General features: G+C 45.0%; 1 protein-coding gene across 1 annotated transcript in view; it reads left to right on the top strand.

Annotated features, from left to right (window-relative positions):
* LOC106595745 (dual 3',5'-cyclic-AMP and -GMP phosphodiesterase 11A) overlaps positions 1-17,872 on the top strand; it is a 31,807-nt gene extending 13,935 nt beyond the window's left edge. The window contains exons 7-20 of the mRNA XM_045719198.1: positions 3,320-3,395; positions 3,519-3,586; positions 6,314-6,406; positions 9,819-9,869; positions 10,569-10,715; positions 11,045-11,152; positions 12,758-12,867; positions 13,071-13,161; positions 15,729-15,829; positions 15,981-16,058; positions 16,162-16,225; positions 16,355-16,429; positions 17,068-17,151; positions 17,405-17,872. Coding sequence (XP_045575154.1) covers positions 3,320-3,395; positions 3,519-3,586; positions 6,314-6,406; positions 9,819-9,869; positions 10,569-10,715; positions 11,045-11,152; positions 12,758-12,867; positions 13,071-13,161; positions 15,729-15,829; positions 15,981-16,058; positions 16,162-16,225; positions 16,355-16,429; positions 17,068-17,151; positions 17,405-17,860 — 1,602 coding nt within the window. The 3' untranslated portion in view covers positions 17,861-17,872. The remainder of the gene's footprint in view (positions 1-3,319; positions 3,396-3,518; positions 3,587-6,313; positions 6,407-9,818; positions 9,870-10,568; positions 10,716-11,044; positions 11,153-12,757; positions 12,868-13,070; positions 13,162-15,728; positions 15,830-15,980; positions 16,059-16,161; positions 16,226-16,354; positions 16,430-17,067; positions 17,152-17,404) is intronic.
* Positions 17,873-18,625: the final 753 nt, after the last annotated feature.

The following is an 18,625-nucleotide window of genomic DNA, read 5'->3' as shown; positions in this document are numbered from 1 at the left end:
ATGCTTTGTAAGTTAGCAGTAAAACCTTGAAATCAGCCCTTGCCTTAACAGGAAGCCAGTGTAGGGAGGCTAGCACTGGAGTAATATGATCAAGTTTTTTGGTCCTCGTCAGGATTCTAGCAGCCGTATTTAGCACTAACGGAAGTTTATTTAGTGCTTTATCCGGGTAGCCGGAAAGTAGAGCATTGCAATAGTCCAACCTAGAAGTAACAAAAGCATGAATTAATTTTTCTGCATCATTTTTTAACAGAAAGTTTCAGATTTTTGCAATGTTACGTAGATGGAAAAAAGCTGTCCTTGAAACAGTCTTGATATGTTCTTCAAAAGAGAGATCAGGGTCCAGAGTAAAGCCGAGGTCCTTCACAGTTTCATTTGAGACGACTGTACAACCATCCAGATTAATTGTCAGATTCAACAGAAGATCTCTTTGTTTCTTGGGACCTAGAACAAGCATCTCTGTTTTGTCCGAGTTTAAAAGTAGAAAGTTTGCAGCCATCCACTTCCTTATGTCTGAAACACAGGCTTCTAGCGAGGGCAATTTTGGGGCTTCACCATGTTTCATTGAAATGTACAGCTGTATGTCATCCGCATAGCAGTGAAATTTAACATTATGTTTTCGAATGACATCCCCAAGAGATAAATTATATAGTGAAAACAATAGTGGTCCTAAAACGGAACCTTGAGGAACACCGAAATTTACAGTTGATTTGTCAGAGGACAAACCATTCACAGAGACGAACTGATATCTTTCCGACAGATAAGATCTAAACCAGGCCAGAACTTGTCCATGTAGACCAATATGGGTTTCCAATCTCTCCAAAAGAATGTGGTGATCGATGGTATCAAAAGCAGCACTAAGATCTAGGAGCACGAGGACAGATGCAGAGCCTCGGTCTGACGTCATTAATAGGTCATTTACCACCTTCACAAGTGCAGTCTCAGTGCTATGATGGGGTCTAAAACCAGACTGAAGCGTTTCGTATAGATTATTTGTCTTCAGGAAGGCAGTGAGTTGCTGCGCAACAGCTTTTTCGAAAATTTTTGAGAGGAATGGAAGATTCGATATAGGCCGATAGTTTTTTATAATTTCTGGGTCAAGATTTGGCTTTTTCAAGAGAGGCTTTATTACTGCCACTTTTAGTGAGTTTGGTACACATCCGGTGGATAGAGAGCTGTTTATTATGTTCAACATAGGAGGGCCAAGCACAGGAAGCAGCTCTTTCAGTAGTTTAGTTGGAATAGGGTCCAGTATGCAGCTTGAAGGTTTAGAGGCCATGATTATTTTCATCATTGTGTCAAGAGATATAGTACTAAAACACTTTAGTGTCTCCCTTGATCCTAGGTCCTGGCAGAGTTGTACAGACTCAGGACAACGGAGCTTTGGAGGAATACGCAGATTTAAAGAGGAGTCCGTAATTTGCTTTCTAATGATCATGATCTTTTCCTCAAAAAAGTTCATGAATTCATTACTGCTGAAGTGAAAGCCATCCTCTCTTGGGGAATGCTGCTTTTTAGTTAGCTTTGCGACAGTATCAAAAATAAATTTTGGATTGTTCTTATTCCCCTCAATTAAGTTGGAAAAATAGGATGATCGAGCAGCAGTGAGGGCTCTTCGATACTGCACAGTACTGTCTTTCCAAGCTAGTCGGAAGACTTCCAGTTGGGTGTGGCGCCATTTCCGTTCCAATTTTCTGGAAGCTTGCTTCAGAGCTCGTGTATTTTCTGTTTACCAGGGAGCTAGTTTCTTATGACAAATGTTTTTAGTTTTTAGGGGTGCAACTGCATCTAGGGTATTGCGCAAGGTTAAATTGAGTTCCTCTGTTAGGTGGTTAACTGATTTTTGTCCTTTGATGTCCTTGGGCAGGCAGAGGGAGTCTGGAAGGGCATCAAGGAATCTTTGGGTTGTCTGAGAATTTATAGCATGACTTTTAATGCTTCTTGGTTGGGGTCTGAGCAGATTATTTGTTGCGATTGCAAACTTAATAAAATGGTGGTCCGATAGTCCAGGATTATGAGGAAAAAATTAAGATCCACAACATTTATTCCATGTGACAGAACTAGGTCCAGAGTATGACTGTGGCAGTGAGTAGGTCCAGAGACATGATGGCTCTGAAAGCCTTTTGGAGTGGGTCTGTGGACTTTTCCAAGTGAATATTAAAGTCACCAAAAATTTGAATATTATCTGCGATGACTACAAGGTCCGATAGGAATTCAGGGAACTCAGTGAGGAACGCTGCATATGGCCCAGGAAGCTTGTAAACAGTAGCTATAAAAAGTGATTGAGTAGGCTGCATAGATTTCATGACTAGAAGCTCAAAAGACGAAAACGTCGTTGTTGTTTTTTTTTTTTGTAAATTGAAATTTGCTATCGTAAATGTTAGCAACACCTCCGCCTTTGCGAGATGCGCGGGGATATGGTCACTCGTGTAACCAGGGGGTGAGGCCTCATTTAACACAGTAAATTCATCAGGCTTAAGCCATGTTTCAGTTAGGCCAATCACATCAAGATTATGATCAGTGATTAGTTCATTGACTATAACTGCCTTGGAAGTGAGGGATCTAACATTAAGTAGCCCTATTTTGAGATGTGAGGTGTCACAATCTCTTTCAATAATGGCAGAGATGGAGGAGGTCTTTATACTAGTGAGATTGCTAAGGCGAACACCGCCATCTTTAATTTTGCCCAACCTAGGTCGAGGCACAGACACGGTCTCAATGGGGATAGCTGAGCTGACTACACTGACTGTGCTAGTGGCAGACTCCACTAAGCTGGCAGGCTGGCTAACAGCCTGCTGCCTGGCATGCACCCTATTTCATTGTGGAGCTAGAGGAGTTAGAGCCCTGTCTATGTTCGTAGATAAGATGAGAGCACCCCTCCAGCTAGGATGGAGTCCGTCACTCCTCAACAGGCCAGGCTTGGTCATGTTTGTGGGTGAGTCCCAGAAAGAGGGCCAATTATCTACAAATTCTATCTTTTGGGAGGGGCAGAAAACAGTTTTCAACCAGCGATTGAGTTGTGAGACTCTGCTGTAGAGCTCATCACTCCCCCTAACTGGAAGGGGGCCAGAGACAATTAATCGATGCCGACACATCTTTCTAGCTGATTTACACGCTGAAGCTATGTTGTGCTTGGTGACCTCTGACTGTTTCATCCTAACATCGTTGGTGCCGACGTGGACACACACACACACACACACACACACACACACACACACACACACACACACACACACACACACACACACACACACACACACACACACACACACAGATGTGTGGGCGTGCACACACAGTAACATTCCACTCCGTACTCCCCCAGACGGATCAAGCCTCAGGATTCCACATCAGATCAGTACTATGCGTCCCCATCTGGAATCGGACTCATCAGATAATAGGTGGGTTCACCAGTCTGTTCAGCCATCCACTGTCACTTGAAAACCACTCTGTCTTTTTACCTTTCTGCTATTCCACCCGTTCAATGATTACAAATATTGATGTATTTTCTGTACTGTTCTAAGGGGTTGCCCAGATTCTAAATCGCCTGGACAGGAGGACGTTCAATGATGCAGATCAAAGACTGTTTGAGGCAAGCTCCCTCTCCACTGAGGTTCTATCTATATCTATATATCTATAAGGAGACAGTGGGTTGAGCAGGTTCTATCTATCTATATCTATATATGTATGATGAAACAGTGGATTGAGCAGGTTCTATCTTTCTATATCTATATATGTATGATGATACAGTGGATTGAGCAGGTTCCATCTATCTATATCTATATATGTATGATGAGACAGTGGATTGAGCAGGTTCCATCTATCTATATCTATATATGTATGATGATACAGTGGATTGAGCAGGTTCCATCTATCTATATCTATATATGTATGATGAAACAGTGGATTGAGCAGGTTCTATCTATCTATATCTATGTATCTATGATGAGACAGTGGATTGAGCAGGTTCTATCTATATCTATATACACTGCTCAAAAAAATAAAGGCAACACTTAAACAACACATTGTAACTCCAAGTCAATCACACTTCTGTGAAATCAAACTGTCCATTTAGGAAGCAACACTGATTGACAATAAATTTCACATGCTGTTGTGCAAATGGAATAGACAACAGGTGGAAATTATAGGCAATTAGCAAGACACCCCCAATAAAGGAGTGGTTCTGCAGGTGGGGACCACAGACCACTTCTCAGTTCCTATGCTTCCTGGCTGATGTTTTGGTCACTTTTGAATGCTGGCGGTGCTTTCACTCTAGTGGTAGCATGAGACGGAGTCTACAACCCACACAAGTGGCTCAGGTAGTGCAGCTCATCCAGGATGGCACATCAATGCGAGCTGTGGCAAGAAGGTTTGCTGTGTCTGTCAGCGTAGTGTCCAGAGCATGGATGCGCTACCAGGAGACAGGCCAGTACATCAGGAGACGTGGAGGAGGCCGTGGGAGGGCAACAACCCAGCAGCAGGACCGCTACCTCCGCCTTTGTGCAAGGAGGAGCAGGAGAAGCACTGCCAGAGCCCTGCAAAATGACCTCCAGCAGGCCACAAATGTGCATGTGTCTGCTCAAACGGTCAGAAACAGACTCCATGAGGGTGGTATGAGGGCCCGACATCCACAGGTGGGGGTTGTGCTTACAGCCCAACACCGTGCAGGACGTTTGGCATTTGCCAGAGAACACCAAGATTGGCAAATTCGCCACTGGCGCCCTGTGCTCTTCACAGATGAAAGCAGGTTCACACTGAGCACGTGACAGACGTGACAGAGTCTGGAGACGCCGTGGAGAACGTTCTGCTGCCTGCAACATCCTCCAGCATGACCGGTTTGGCGGTGGGTCAGTCATGGTGTGGGGTGGCATTTTCTTTGGGGGGCCGCACAGCCCTCCATGTGCTCGCCAGAGGTAGCCTGACTGCCATTAGGTACCGAGATGAGATCCTCAGACCCCTTGTGAGACCATATGCTGGTGCGGTTGGCCCTGGGTTCCTCCTAATACAAGACAATGCTAGACCTCATGTGGCTGGAGTGTGTCAGCAGTTCCTGCAAGAGGAAGGCATTGATGCTATGGACTGGCCCGCCCGTTCCCCAGACCTGAATCCAATTGAGCACATCTGGGACATCATGTCTCGCTCCATCCACCAACGCCACGTTGCACCACAGACTGTCTAGGAGTTGGCGGATGCTTTAGTCCAGGTCTGGGAGGAGATCCCTCAGGAGACCATCCGCCACCTCATCAGGAGCATGCCCAGGCGTTGTAGGGAGGTCATACAGGCACGTGGAGGCCACACACACTACTGAGCCTTATTTTGACTTGTTTTAAGGACTTTACATCAAAGTTGGATCAGCCTATAGTGTGGTTTTCCACTTTAATTTTGAGTGTGACTCCAAATCCAGACCTCCATGGGTTGATAAATTGGATTTCCATGGATTATTTGTGTGTGATTTTGTTGTCAGCACATTCAACTATGTAAAGAAAAAAGTATTTAATAAGATTATTTCTTTCATTCAGATCTAGGATGTGTTGTTTAAGTGTTCCCTTTATTTTTTTGAGCAGTATATGTATGATGAGACAGTGGATTGAGCAGGTTCTATCTATCTATATCTATATATGTATGATGAGACAGTGGATTGAGCAGGTTCTATCTATCTATATCTATATATGTATGATGAGACAGTGGATTGAGCAGGTTCTATCTATCTATATCTATATATGTATGATGAGACAGTGGATTGAGCAGGTTCTATCTATCTATATCTATATATGTATGATGAGACAGTGGATTGAGCAGGTTCTATCTATCTATATCTATATATGTATGATGAGACAGTGGATTGAGCAGTCAGATGGAACAGAGTAAATAGACATTTCAATGTCATAGATTTAGCTGGTGGTAACTTGTGGAATAGACACTGGCTGGAATGCGGTTTTAACCCATCAGTATTCAGGATTAGACCCACCTGTTGTATAATAGATATTATAAACTGTGTGGTTCGAGCCCCTGAATGCTGATTGGCTGACAGCCATGCTATATCAGACCATATACCATGGGTATGACAAAATATTTATTTTTACTGCTCTAATTACATTGGCAACCAGTTTATAATAGCAATAAGGTGCCTCTGTGGTTTGTGATATATGGCCAATATACCACGTCTAAGGGCTGTATCCAGGCACTCCGCGATGTGTCGCGCTTAAGAACAGCCCTTAGCCGTGGTATATTGGCCATATACCACACCCCCTCATTACTTATTGTTAATTAGAAAGCTGTTTTATAGGTAGAAACGTTTTTCTACCCTGTCTCCATACAGGCCTTTGTGATATTCTGTGGGCTGGGGATCAACAACACCATGATGTACAATCAAGTGAAGAAGACCTGGGCCAAGCAGTCTGTGGCCCTGGATGTGAGCATTGATAGTTTGCGTCCCAAATGGTCAAAAGTAGTGCACTATAAAGGGCTTAAGGTACAATTTGGGACTGAATTTGGGACTGAACCACTGAACCACTCACTAGGCATTTAGGATATAATATTTTTTAAATGTGCCTTTCGTGAACTAACACTCTCACTTGACTTTTCCCCCCCTAATAGCTTTGACTTTACTGATAGCTGTTTCACTGAGAGAAAATGTACTTACTATGACTGAGATATGTGGTTGTCCCACTTAGCTATCTTAAGATGAGTGCACTAACTGTAAGTCGCTCTGGAAACAGTGTCTGGTAAATGACTGAAATGTGAATGTAAAATGAAAATGTTAGCATGCATTTAGTTTTACTTGTATTTAAGAGCAGTTGGAGGCTACGGAAGGAGAGTTGTATGGCATTGAAGCTCGTCTGGAGGGTAGTTAACACAGTGTCCAAAGAAGGGCCAGAAGTATACAGAATGGTGTTGTCTGCGTAGAGGTGGATCAGAGACTCACCAGCAGCAAGAGCGACATCATTGATGTATACAGAGAAAGAGTTGGCCCAAGAATTGAACCCTGTGGCACCCCCATAGAGACTGCCACAGGCCCAGACAACAGGCCCTCCGATTTGACACACTGAACTCTATCGGAAAAGTAGTTGGTGAACCAGGCGAGGCCATCATTTGAGAAACCGAGGCTGTTGAGTCTGCTGATGAGGATGTGGTGATTGACAGAGTCGAAAGCCTTGGCCAGGTCAATGAAAACGGCTGCACAGTATTGTTTCTTATCAATGGCGGTTAAGATATCGTTTAGGACCTTGAGCGTGGCTGAGGTGTACCCATGACCAGCTCTGAAACCAGCTTGCATAGTGGAGAAGGTACGGTGGGATTCGAAATGGTCAGTAATCTGTTTGTTAACTTGGCTTTCGAAGACCTTAGAAAGGCAGGGTAGGATAGATATAGGTCTGTTGCAGTTTGGGTCAAGAGTGTCCCCCTTTGAAGAGGGGGATGACCGGAGCTGCTTTCCAATCTTTGGGAATCTCAGACGACACGAAAGAGAGGTTGAACAGGCTAGTAATAGGGGTTGCAACAATTTCGGCAGATAATTTTAGAAAGAAAGGGTCCAGATTGTCTAGCCCGGCTGATTTGTAGGGGTCCAGATTTTGCAGCTCTTTCAGAACATCAGCTGACTGGATTTGGGAGAAGGAGAAATGGGGAAGGCTTGGGCGAGTTGCTGTGGGGGTTGCAGTGCTGTTGACCGGGGTAGGGGTAGGGGTAGCAAGGTGGAAAGCATGGCCAGCCGTAGAAAAATGCTTATTGAAATTCTCAATTATAGTGGATTTATCGGTGGTGACAGAGTTTCCTATCCTCAGTGCAGTGGGCAGCTGGGAGGAGGTGCTCTTATTCTACATGGACTTTACAGTGTCCCAGAACTTTTTTGAGTTTGTGTTGCAGGAAGCAAATTCATGCTTGAAAAAGCTAGCCTTGGCTTTTCTAACTGCCTGTGTATATTGGTTTCTAACTTCCCTGAAAAGTTGCATATCACGGGGGCTGTTCGATGCTAATGCAGAACGCCACAGGATGTTTTTGTGCTGGTTAAGGGCAGTCAGGTCTGGAGAGAACCAAGGGCTATATCTGTTCCTGGTTCTACATTTCTTGAATGGGGCATGCTTATTTAAGATGGTGAGGAAGGCATTTTTAAAGAATAACCAGGCATCCTCTACTGACGGGATGAGGTCAATATCCTTCCAGGATACCCGGGCCAGGTCGATTAGAAAGGCCTGCTCGCTGAAGTGTTTCAGGGAGCGTTTGACAGTGATGAGTGGAGGTCGTTTGACCGCTGACCCATTACGGATACAGGCAATGAGGCAGTGATCGCTGAGAACTTGGTTGAAAACAGCAGAGGCGTATTTAGAGGGCAAGTTGGTTAGGATGATATCTATGAGGGTGCCCGTGTTTACGGCTTTGGGGTTGTACCTGGTAGGTTCATTGATAATTTGTGTGAGATTGAGGGCAACAAGCTTAGATTGTAGGATGGTGATAAGCATGTCCCACTTTAGGTCACCAAGCAGCACGATCTCTGAAGATAGATGGGGGGCAATCAGTTCACATATGGTGTCCAGAGCACAGCTGGGGGCAGAGGGTGGTCTATAGCAGGCGGCAACGGTGAGAGACTTGTTTTTAGAGAGGTGGATTTTTAAAAGTAGAGGTTCAAATTGTTTTGGTACAGACCTGGATAGTAGGACATAACTCTGCAGGCTATCTCTGCAGTAGATTGCAACACCCCCTTTGGCTGTTCTATCTTGTCTGAAAATGTTGTAGTTAGGGATGGAGATTTCAGAGTTTTTGGTGGTCTTCCTAAGCCAGGATTCAGACACGGCTAGGACATCTGGGTTGGCAGAGTGTGCTACAGCAGTGAATAAAACAAACTTAGGGAGTAGGCTTCTAATGTTAACATGCATGAAACCAAGGTTTTTACGGTTACAGAAGTCAACAAAAGAGAGTGCCTGGGAAATAGGAGTGGAGCTAGGCACTGCAGGGCCTGGATTCACCTCTACATCGCCAGAGGAACAGAGGAGGAGTAGGATAAGGGTATGGCTAAAAGCTATGAGAATTGGTCGTCTAGGACGTCCGGAACAGAGAGTAAAAGGAGCAGGTTTCTGGGGGCGATAAAATAGATTCAAGGTATAATGTACAGACAGAGATATGGTAGGATGTGAATACAGTGGAGGTAAACCTATGCATTGAGTGATGATGAGAAAGATATTGTCTCTAGAAACATCATTGAAACCAGGTGATGTCATCGCATATGTGGGTGGTGGAACTGAAGGGTTGGATAAGGTATATTGAGCAGGGCTAGAGGCTCTACAGTGAAATAAGCCAATAAACACGAACCAGAACAGCAATGGACAAGGCATATTGACATTAAGGAGAGGCATGCTTAGCCGAGTGATCATAAGGGTCCAGTGAGTAGTGAGATTGGTTGGGGTCATGGCGATTCAGACAGCTAGCCGGGCCATGGGTAGCAAGCTAGCAGAAGACGGAGGTCTGTTTTTAGCCACCTCGTGCGTTTCCGTCAGTAGATTAGTGGGGTTCCGTGTGGTAGAGGGGACCAAATCCAATTGGCAAAATAGTTATAGTTATAGATAAAGAGGGAGAGATATAATGAGAGAGATATATAAATAGAGAGAGAGAGAGATAAAAAGAGATAGAGAGATATAAAGAGAGAGAGAGATATAAAGAGAGAGAGTTATATAAAGAGAGAGAGAGATAAAGAGAGAGAGATATATAAAGAGAGAGAGATAAAGAGAGAGAGATATATAAAGAGAGAGAGATAAAGAGATAAAGAGAGAGAAATATAAAGAGAGAGAGAGAGAGAGTCCATGAGTCAATGATGATGTTTTCTCCTCCCTCAGATGCTGTCCTACCATGCCACATGCTCCAAGGTAGAGGTGGACAGACTCAAGGTATGTCTGAGAATTACATTACATGTAGAAGAAATAGAAAAACAAACAAACAAACAAAACAAACAAAATCTACAAGATAATAATCAAAACAGGTATCCATGTAGAAGTCACCTGGTTACTTTCCCAGGGGTGTATTCACTAGGAACCAAACAGCAGAAAACGGAATGAAACAGGGAAGAATCTACCTGAATTTGTCCAATAGAAACGTCAATTTTCGTTGCAAAACGTTTTGTTACGTCCAACTAATGCGTACACCCCAGGACTATCATGAAGTGGGACTGGTGAGGTGTGGAGGTGGATGTGGGGGTCGGAGGACCTATCATAAAGAGGGACTGGAGGGACTGGTGAGGGGTGGAGGTGGATGTGGGGGTCGGAGGACCTATCATAAAGAGGGACTGGAGGGACTGGTGAGGGGTGGAGGTGGAGGTGGGGGTCAGAGGACCTATCATAAAAAGGGACTGGAGGGATTGGTGAGGGGTGGAGGTGGAGGTGGGGTCAGAAGACCTATCATAAAGAGGGACTGGAGGGACTGGTGAGGGGTGGAGGTGGAGGTGGGGGTCAGAGGACCTATCATAAAGAGGGACTGGAGGGACTGGTGAGGGTGGAGGTGGGGGTCAGAGGACCTGAGGCTTTGAGTTTGTTATTTCCTGTTCAGCTACTAGGACGCTCAATATTCACGCTGACATTCTACTCCCTCAGGCTGCTAAGATCCCTTTGAGCAGTGAGCTGGGCATCGAAGAGTTCCACTTCAACGATTTCTCATTGGACAACGACGCCATGATCACTGCCTCCCTCCGGATGTTTCTGGAACTCGGAGCCGTCCAGAAGTTTAAGATTGACTATGACGTGAGTGAGGTCAACAATGAGGGAGAATGGAGAGGCTTTCTTATTTCTCTCCAGGGTTGCAAAATTCCAGCAACTTTTCCAAAATCCCTACAATTTCCAGAAATCCTGGTTGGATTATAGCACATTTCCTGGTTATTCTGTCCTGATTCCGGGAATCTTCCAACTGGGGTTTCTGTAAAACCTGGGGATTTTGGGAGTACCGGACTTTTGCAACCCTATTTATCTTGTTTTTGATGAACTCTCTTGGTGACATGTTACAGTAACACCTGATATGAGAACAACAGCAAAACAAACATGTATTCCTTATGACTGTCCCTCGTCCCTCTCAGGTCCTGTGTCGCTGGCTGCTGACGGTGAGGAAGAACTATCGCACAGTGGCGTACCATAACTGGAGGCATGCCTTCAACGTGTGCCAGTGCATGTTCCTCATGATCACAGTGAGTCAACGCAACAAAAGATGCTCTATGTACACGTTTAGAAAAGAGGGTTCCTCAAGGGTTCTTTGGTAAGGCTGATGGGTCTATATGGTGTTACGAACCGGCTCAGAGTTTGCAACAAAAGGGAGACAATGTGGAGACAAGGAATATCAAAATATATATTTATTAAATAAAGTAAACTAAGAACAATGAACAATGGTGTGTGTAATCAGTAATCAGTTGTGTAAGTGAGTGTTTTGCATGCCTGAATGTAATAATGCAGGGTGTTGAACGGTGCCAAAGCAAATAACCAAAAGGCCACAAAACTACCACAACAGACATCAACCAAGGTGTCTGCATGGAGAGTCTCCCCAATCAATGTGGAAGAGGTTTATTTATCATAGGACACACCCAGGCCCAGGTGTTTCCCATGTAGCTGACGACCCTCCCAACTCCGCCCACCGGCATCCTAATAAGGAAACAAGAACAAAGAGAGAGAATATGGCAGACAGAGTGGGAGGGTCGTCACAACGGAACCGAACCATAATGAGTCAAAGTTCCCTTTGAGCCCTTAATTCTTTGCAGTTCAAAAAATGGTTCTTTAATCTTTTAGGGATAATAAAAATGTAGGGCGTGGTTTGCTGAAAACTCTTTTTGTGCAGCCATGAGTGAGAGTGTCATTCCAGTTTATCCAATCTGTTGTGTGATATTGTTACATGTCAGATTTGAATATGGCCAGTACAGTGTCTTGTAAAAGACTCACGTAAGGCCTTGTGTCAGTTGGGAACGGTTTGCTGAGTCAGACGATCTCAGTCCTCTCCTCAGGGACCCCAGCCGTTCCAGAGCTACCAGTTAACACAATAATGACACCTGTGGAGTTTTAACAATATAATATGACTAACCAGAATAAAACACAGTGTATGGTTCTTCAAAAGGTTATTTGTAGAACCTTTGAGATTGACAAAGATTCTTTAAAGAACCATTCTCCATAAAGGTTCTATAAAGAACCATTAGAAAGCGTTCTCAATAGCAGCGAAAAGGGTTGTAAGCATAGCGGAACCTTTTTGGTGCTACTGTATATAGAACCATATTTGAATGGTTCTTTGTAGAACTTTTGAAAAGGGTTCTCTACAGCACTGTAAAAGTTCAATTTAAAACCTTTATAGAACCTTCAAAAAAGGGTTCTACAGTACCTTCATCAAGAATCCACACCGCTTGACTTTTTCCACATTTTGTTGTGTTACAGCCTGAATTAAAACATTTATTAAATTGAGATTCTGTGTCACTTGCCTACACACAAAATCCCATAATGTCAATGTGGAATTATGTTTTTGAAACTTTTGAAATTAATAAAACATTTAAGGCTGAAATGCCTTGAGTCAATCAACCCCTTTGTCATGGCAAACTGTTTTGTTCACATTGTTTCTCAATTTGTTTCTCCACTAAGGCAATTAAAGTAAAGATTAACCAATTACAATGGTTCTGTCCCAAATGACCTATTTTGTTCCCCCACTTTTGACCAGGGACGGGACAAGGGTAGTGCACTATATAGTGAATACAGTGCCATTTGGGACACAAGTAATGTCTTGGATAGTTTCCGTACTTCCGTTACCTCTGTGTTCGCAGACGGCTGGTTTCCAGGATGTTCTGTCGGATGCAGAGACCCTGGCGTTGATGGTGGGTTGTCTCTGCCATGACTTAGACCACCGTGGCACCAACAACGCCTTCCAGGCCAAGTGAGTCACCTCGGCTGAGCCCCAAAGAGAAATAAGGAAAATGAAGGAAAATAAAGAAAAATTAGGAAGATATTAGCCTGATCAGTCAGTCAGTCTGCACGTCCAGTCCGTCCGCTTGCCTGTCCGTCCATCTTCCCTGTTAATCAATCAATCAGTCAATTAGTGCAATCAGTTGAATGTACTTCCTCTGCTGCTTCCTACAGGACTGGCTCTGCTCTGGCCCTGCTCTATGGGACATCAGCCACTCTGGAGCACCATCACTTCAACCATGCAGTCATGATCCTACAGAGTGAGGTAACCTTGGCTACCATCACCTTTACTTAAGAGCTTCCATTTATTCCTCAACCCTGACATTCCCCCTTCCATATATTACCTGAAAATATATCTTTTTCAACAGGGTCATAAAATCTTAATATACACTGCTCAAAAAAATAAAGGGAACACTAAAATAACACATCCTAGATCTGAATGAATTAAATAATCTTATTAAATACTTTTTTCTTTACATAGTTGAATGTGCTGACAACAAAATCACACAAAAATAATCAATGGAAATCCAATTTATCAACCCATGGAGGTCTGGATTTGGAGTCACACTCAAAATTAAAGTGGAAAACCACACTACAGGCTGATCCAACTTTGATGTAATGTCCTTAAAACAAGTCAAAATGAGGCTCAGTAGTGTGTGTGGCCTCCAGCGTGCCTGTATGACCTCCCCTACAATGCCTGGGCATGCTCCTGATGAGGTGGCGGATGGTCTCCTGAGGGATCTCCTCCCAGACCTGGACTAAAGCATCCGCCAACTCCTGGACAGTCTGTGGTGCAACGTGGCGAAGGTGGATGGAGCGAGACATGATGTCCCAGATGTGCTCAATTGAATTCAGGTCTGGGGAACGGGCGGGCCAGTCCATAGCATCAATGCCTTCCTCTTGCAGGAACTGCTGACACACTCCAGCCACATGAGGTCTAGCATTGTCTTGTATTAGGAGGAACCCAGGGCCAACCGCACCAGCATATGGTCTCACAAGGGGTCTGAGGATCTCATCTCGGTACCTAATGGCAGTCAGGCTACCTCTGGCGAGCACATGGAGGGCTGTGCGGCCCCCCAAAGAAATGCCACCCCACACCATGACTGACCCACCGCCAAACCGGTCATGCTGGAGGATGTTGCAGGCAGCAGAACGTTCTCCACGGCGTCTCCAGACTCTGTCACGTCTGTCACGTGCTCAGTGTGAACCTGCTTTCATCTGTGAAGAGCACAGGGCGCCAGTGGCGAATTTGCCAATCTTGGTGTTCTCTGGCAAATGCCAAACGTCCTGCACGGTGTTGGGCTGTAAGCACAACCCCCCCCCTTGGATGTCGGGCCCTCATACCACCCTCATGGAGTCTGTTTCTGACCGTTTGAGCAGACACATGCACATTTGTGGCCTGCTGGAGGTCATTTTGCAGTGCTCTGGCAGTGCTCCTCCTGCTCCTCCTTGCACAAAGGCGGAGGTAGCGGTCCTGCTGCTGTGTTGTTGCCCTCCTACGGCCTCCTCCACGTCTCCTGATGTACTGGCCTGTCTCCTGGTAGCGCCTCCATGCTCTGGACACTACGCTGACAGACACAGCAAACCTTCTTGCCACAGCTCGCATTGATGTGCCATCCTGGATGAGCTGCACTACCTGAGCCACTTGTGTGGGTTGTAGACTCCGTTTCATGCTACCACTAGAGTGAAAGCACCGCCAGCATTCAAAAGTGACCAAAACATCAGCCAGGAAGCATAGGAACTGAGAAGTGGTCTGTGGTCACCACCTGCAGAACCACTCCTTTATTGGGGTGTCTTGCTTGTTGCCTATAATTTCCACCTGTTGTCTATTCCATTTGCACAACAGCATGTGAAATGTATTGTCAATCAGTGTTGCTTCCTAAGTGGACAGTTTGATTTCACAGAAGTGTGATTGACTTGGAGTTACATTGTGTTGTTTAAGTGTTGCCTTTATTTTTTTGAGCAGTATATATTTTTTCGCATTTCTTCCAACAGGGTCATAGATTCTTAATATGTATTTTTGTCATGTCTTCCAACAGGGTCATAGATTCTTAATATGTATTTTTGTCATGTCTTCCAACAGGGTTATAATATCACAATATGTATTTTTGTCATATCTTCCAACAGGGTCATAATATCACAATATGTATTTTTGTCATGTCTTCCAACAGGGTCATAATATCACAATATGTATTTTTGTCATGTCTTCCAACAGGGTCATAATATCACAATATGTATTTTTGTCATGTCTTCCAACAGGGTCATAGATTCTTAATATGTATTTTTGTCATGTCTTCCAACAGGGTCATAGATTCTTAATATGTATTTTTGTCATGTCTTCCAACAGGGTTATAATATCACAATATGTATTTTTGTCATATCTTCCAACAGGGTCATAATATCACAATATGTATTTTTGTCATGTCTTCCAACAGGGTCATAATATCACAATATGTATTTTTGTCATGTCTTCCAACAGGGTCATAATATCACAATATGTATTTTTGTCATGTCTTCCAACAGGGTCATAATATCACAATATGTATTTTTGTCATGTCTTCCAACAGGGTCATAATATCACAATATGTATTTTTGTCATGTCTTCCAACAGGGTCATAATATCACAATGTGTATTTTTGTCATGTCTTCCAACAGGGTCATAATATCACAATATGTATTTTTGTCATGTCTTCCAACAGGGTCATAATATCACAATATGTATTTTTGTCATGTCTTCCAACAGGGTCATAATATCACAATATGTATTTTTTGTCATGTCTTCCAACAGGGTCATAATATCACAATATGTATTTTTGTCATGTCTTCCAACAGGGTCATAATATCTTTGCCAACCTGTGTTCCAAAGAGTACAGTAGTATGATGCAACTGCTGAAACAGGCCATCCTCTCCACTGACCTCACCCTGCACTTCCAGTAAGTCTTCCAACTTCCACATACAGTTGTAGAAGAGATACTTAATAACATAAACAGACCGGCACTCAGGCTACCTCCCATCTGCTTTGCCATTGAACCTCCCTCCTTTTCCTTGTATCCATTTTGTGACTCTATCTGTGCTCCTAAACAGGCGAAGGAGCAAGTTCTTTGACTGTGTTCTCTCTGGAGAGTTCAGCTGGACAGACGAGGCTCACAGAGAACTTCTCAGGTCCTTCCATATTTCTTACTTGTCTATTGAACCATGATCAACAATCTCCTTATGTGGAGACTTGGTTTGGTTCTAAAGAACCTCTGACCCCTGTCATCACCAGGTCTATGCTAATGACAGCATGTGACTTGGGTGCAGTGACCCGCCCCTGGGAGATCTCCAAACAGGTGAAACATTACAAAACTTCTTTTTGTGTCACAAATGGCACCCTAATCCTTGTATAGTGTACTAGTTTTGACTAGGGTCCATAGGGTCATCATTGACATCATTGACATCACTTTGAAATCCCCCTGCAGGTTGCGGAGTTGGTGACCAGTGAGTTTTTCGAGCAAGGTGACAGGGAGAGGTCTGAGCTCAAGTTGACTCCAGCGGTAAGCAGTACACAGTACTACTGTAACACCTCCCTTCAAACTACACTTCCCTTCAAACTACACTTCCTGTTAAACTACACTTCATTTTACAACTTCACTTCCCTTCCAACTACACCTCCCTTCAAAATAAACTTCCCTTCACTACACTTCTCTTCAATGTCAGATCATCAACTTTGATATTAATGCTCCATCCACTACAACCTTGATTCACTTGAGTCCAAACTCCATTAATGCACCTTTCGTCTGCACAGCATTTAGGAAGTAGACTTTTATCTTTCCTTCTGCTGAGCTTCAGTATCTTTCTAACACCATCTGGGTTCCCAAAAGTTAGCCTTGATGTAGGGGAGTTCTTTCTTTTGATATTCAACTGTTGGGATGAAATGACTAAAGTTAGTTAAGTGATTAGGAGTGCCTTTCAGGGTGGATGATACTGTAACAGCAGTTTCTCTTCCTGACCCCCCGTCCCCCATCCCATCGTCTCCCGTCCCGTCCCCCGTCCCCCCGACCCCCGCCCGTCCCCCATCCCCCGTCACCCGTCCCCCGACCCCCGTCCCCCGTCCCCCGTCCCCCGTCCCCCATCCCCCCGACCCCCGTCCCCCGTCCCCCGTTCCCCGTCCCCCCTCCGTCTCTCTCTTCAGGCCATCTTTGACCGTAATCGTAAAGACGAGCTGCCTGCCCTGCAGTTGGAGTGGATAGATGGGATCTGTAAGCCCCTCTACCAGGTAACAGACTCACCTGTTCTAAACCCATCTAGTCTGTTTGTTACTGACACTCCAAGTTAAAGGAGAAATCCAAAACAATAAAATCTATGTACAGTACTTTTGTTTAGTCCAGACCTGTATGTTTTCACAGTATGATGTCTTCTGAAATGTCTTTATTTCATCCCTTTTTTCAGTCATCCTGCATGAAATGAGCCTATTTCTGTCTATGATACAGCTCCTTCTAAGTCAGTCTCCCACACTGTCTCCCCTCTAGGCTCTGATGAAGCTAAACGTGAAGCTGAAGCCTATGGTTGATGGGATAGCAGCCAACCGCATGAAGTGGAAGGAGCTGGGCTCGTCCTATCAGCAGCACACACACAGAACCGCAGAGACCAATCAGAGTCCTGGCTCTGAGTCAAGACCCAACCCAGAGACCAATCAAAATCCAGACTCCAGTCAGAACTCGCAACTAAAGTTTGGGTCAAATTCAGTATTTGATCAGACGTCAGTTCTCACTACTGAGTCTAGTGGTCATTCAGAGTTTGGGTCAAATTCAGTATTTGATCAGACATCAGTTCTTACTACAGAGTCTAATGGTCATTCAGAGTTTGGGTCAAATTCAGTATTTGATCAGACGTCAGTTCTCACTACTGAGTCTAGTGGTCATCTGGGGTCAGATGGAAGTTTAGGGTCTGGTCAGCTGTCTCAGGGCCAGGGGGCTGAGGTTTGAAGCAAGAGGGAAGGGGAGAGAGGAGGGAGGAGAGAGGGAGGGGGATTAGGAGATAGGGAGGGGGAGAAAGAAGGAGGGAGAGAGGGGGATTAGGAGAGAGGGAGGGGGGATTCGGAGAAATGGGAGGGGGAGAGAGAAGGAGGGAGGAGAGAGGGAGGGGAATTAGGAGAGAGGGAGGGGGAATTAGGAGATAGGAAGGGGGAGAGAAGGGGAGAGAGAGGGGGGTTAGGAGGAGGGAGGGGATTAGGAGAAATGGGAGGGGAGAGAAGAGAGAGGGGGGGGAATTACGAGAGAGGGAGGGGAATTAGGAGAAATGGGAGGGGAGAGAGGAGGAGAGAGGGAGGGGGAATTACGAGAGAGGGAGGGGGAATTAGGAGAAATGGGAGGGGGAGAGAGAAGGAGGAGAGAGGAGGGGGGAATTAGGAGAGAGAGGGGGGAATTAGGAGAGGGGAGGGGGAATTAGGAGATAGGGAGGGAGAGAAAAGGAGGGAGGAGAGAGGTAGGGGGAATTAGGAGATAGGGTGGGGAGAGAGAAGGAGGGAGGAGAGAGGTAGGGGGAATTAGGAGAGTAGGGAGGGGGAGAGGAGGAGGGAGGGAGAGGGAGGGGGAATTAGGAGATAGGGAGGGGGAGAGAGGAGGAGGGAGGAGAGAGGGAGGGGGGAATTAGGAGATGGGGAGAGGGAGAGAGGAGGAGGGAGGAGAGAGGGAGGGGGAATTAGGAGATAGGGAGGGGGAGAGAGAAGGAGGGAGGAGAGAGGGGAATTA

Source organism: Salmo salar, chromosome ssa05 (assembly GCF_905237065.1).
Source record: "Salmo salar chromosome ssa05, Ssal_v3.1, whole genome shotgun sequence".
Classification (NCBI taxonomy): domain Eukaryota; kingdom Metazoa; phylum Chordata; class Actinopteri; order Salmoniformes; family Salmonidae; genus Salmo; species Salmo salar.
This window is presented reverse-complemented; position numbering and strand designations above follow the sequence as displayed.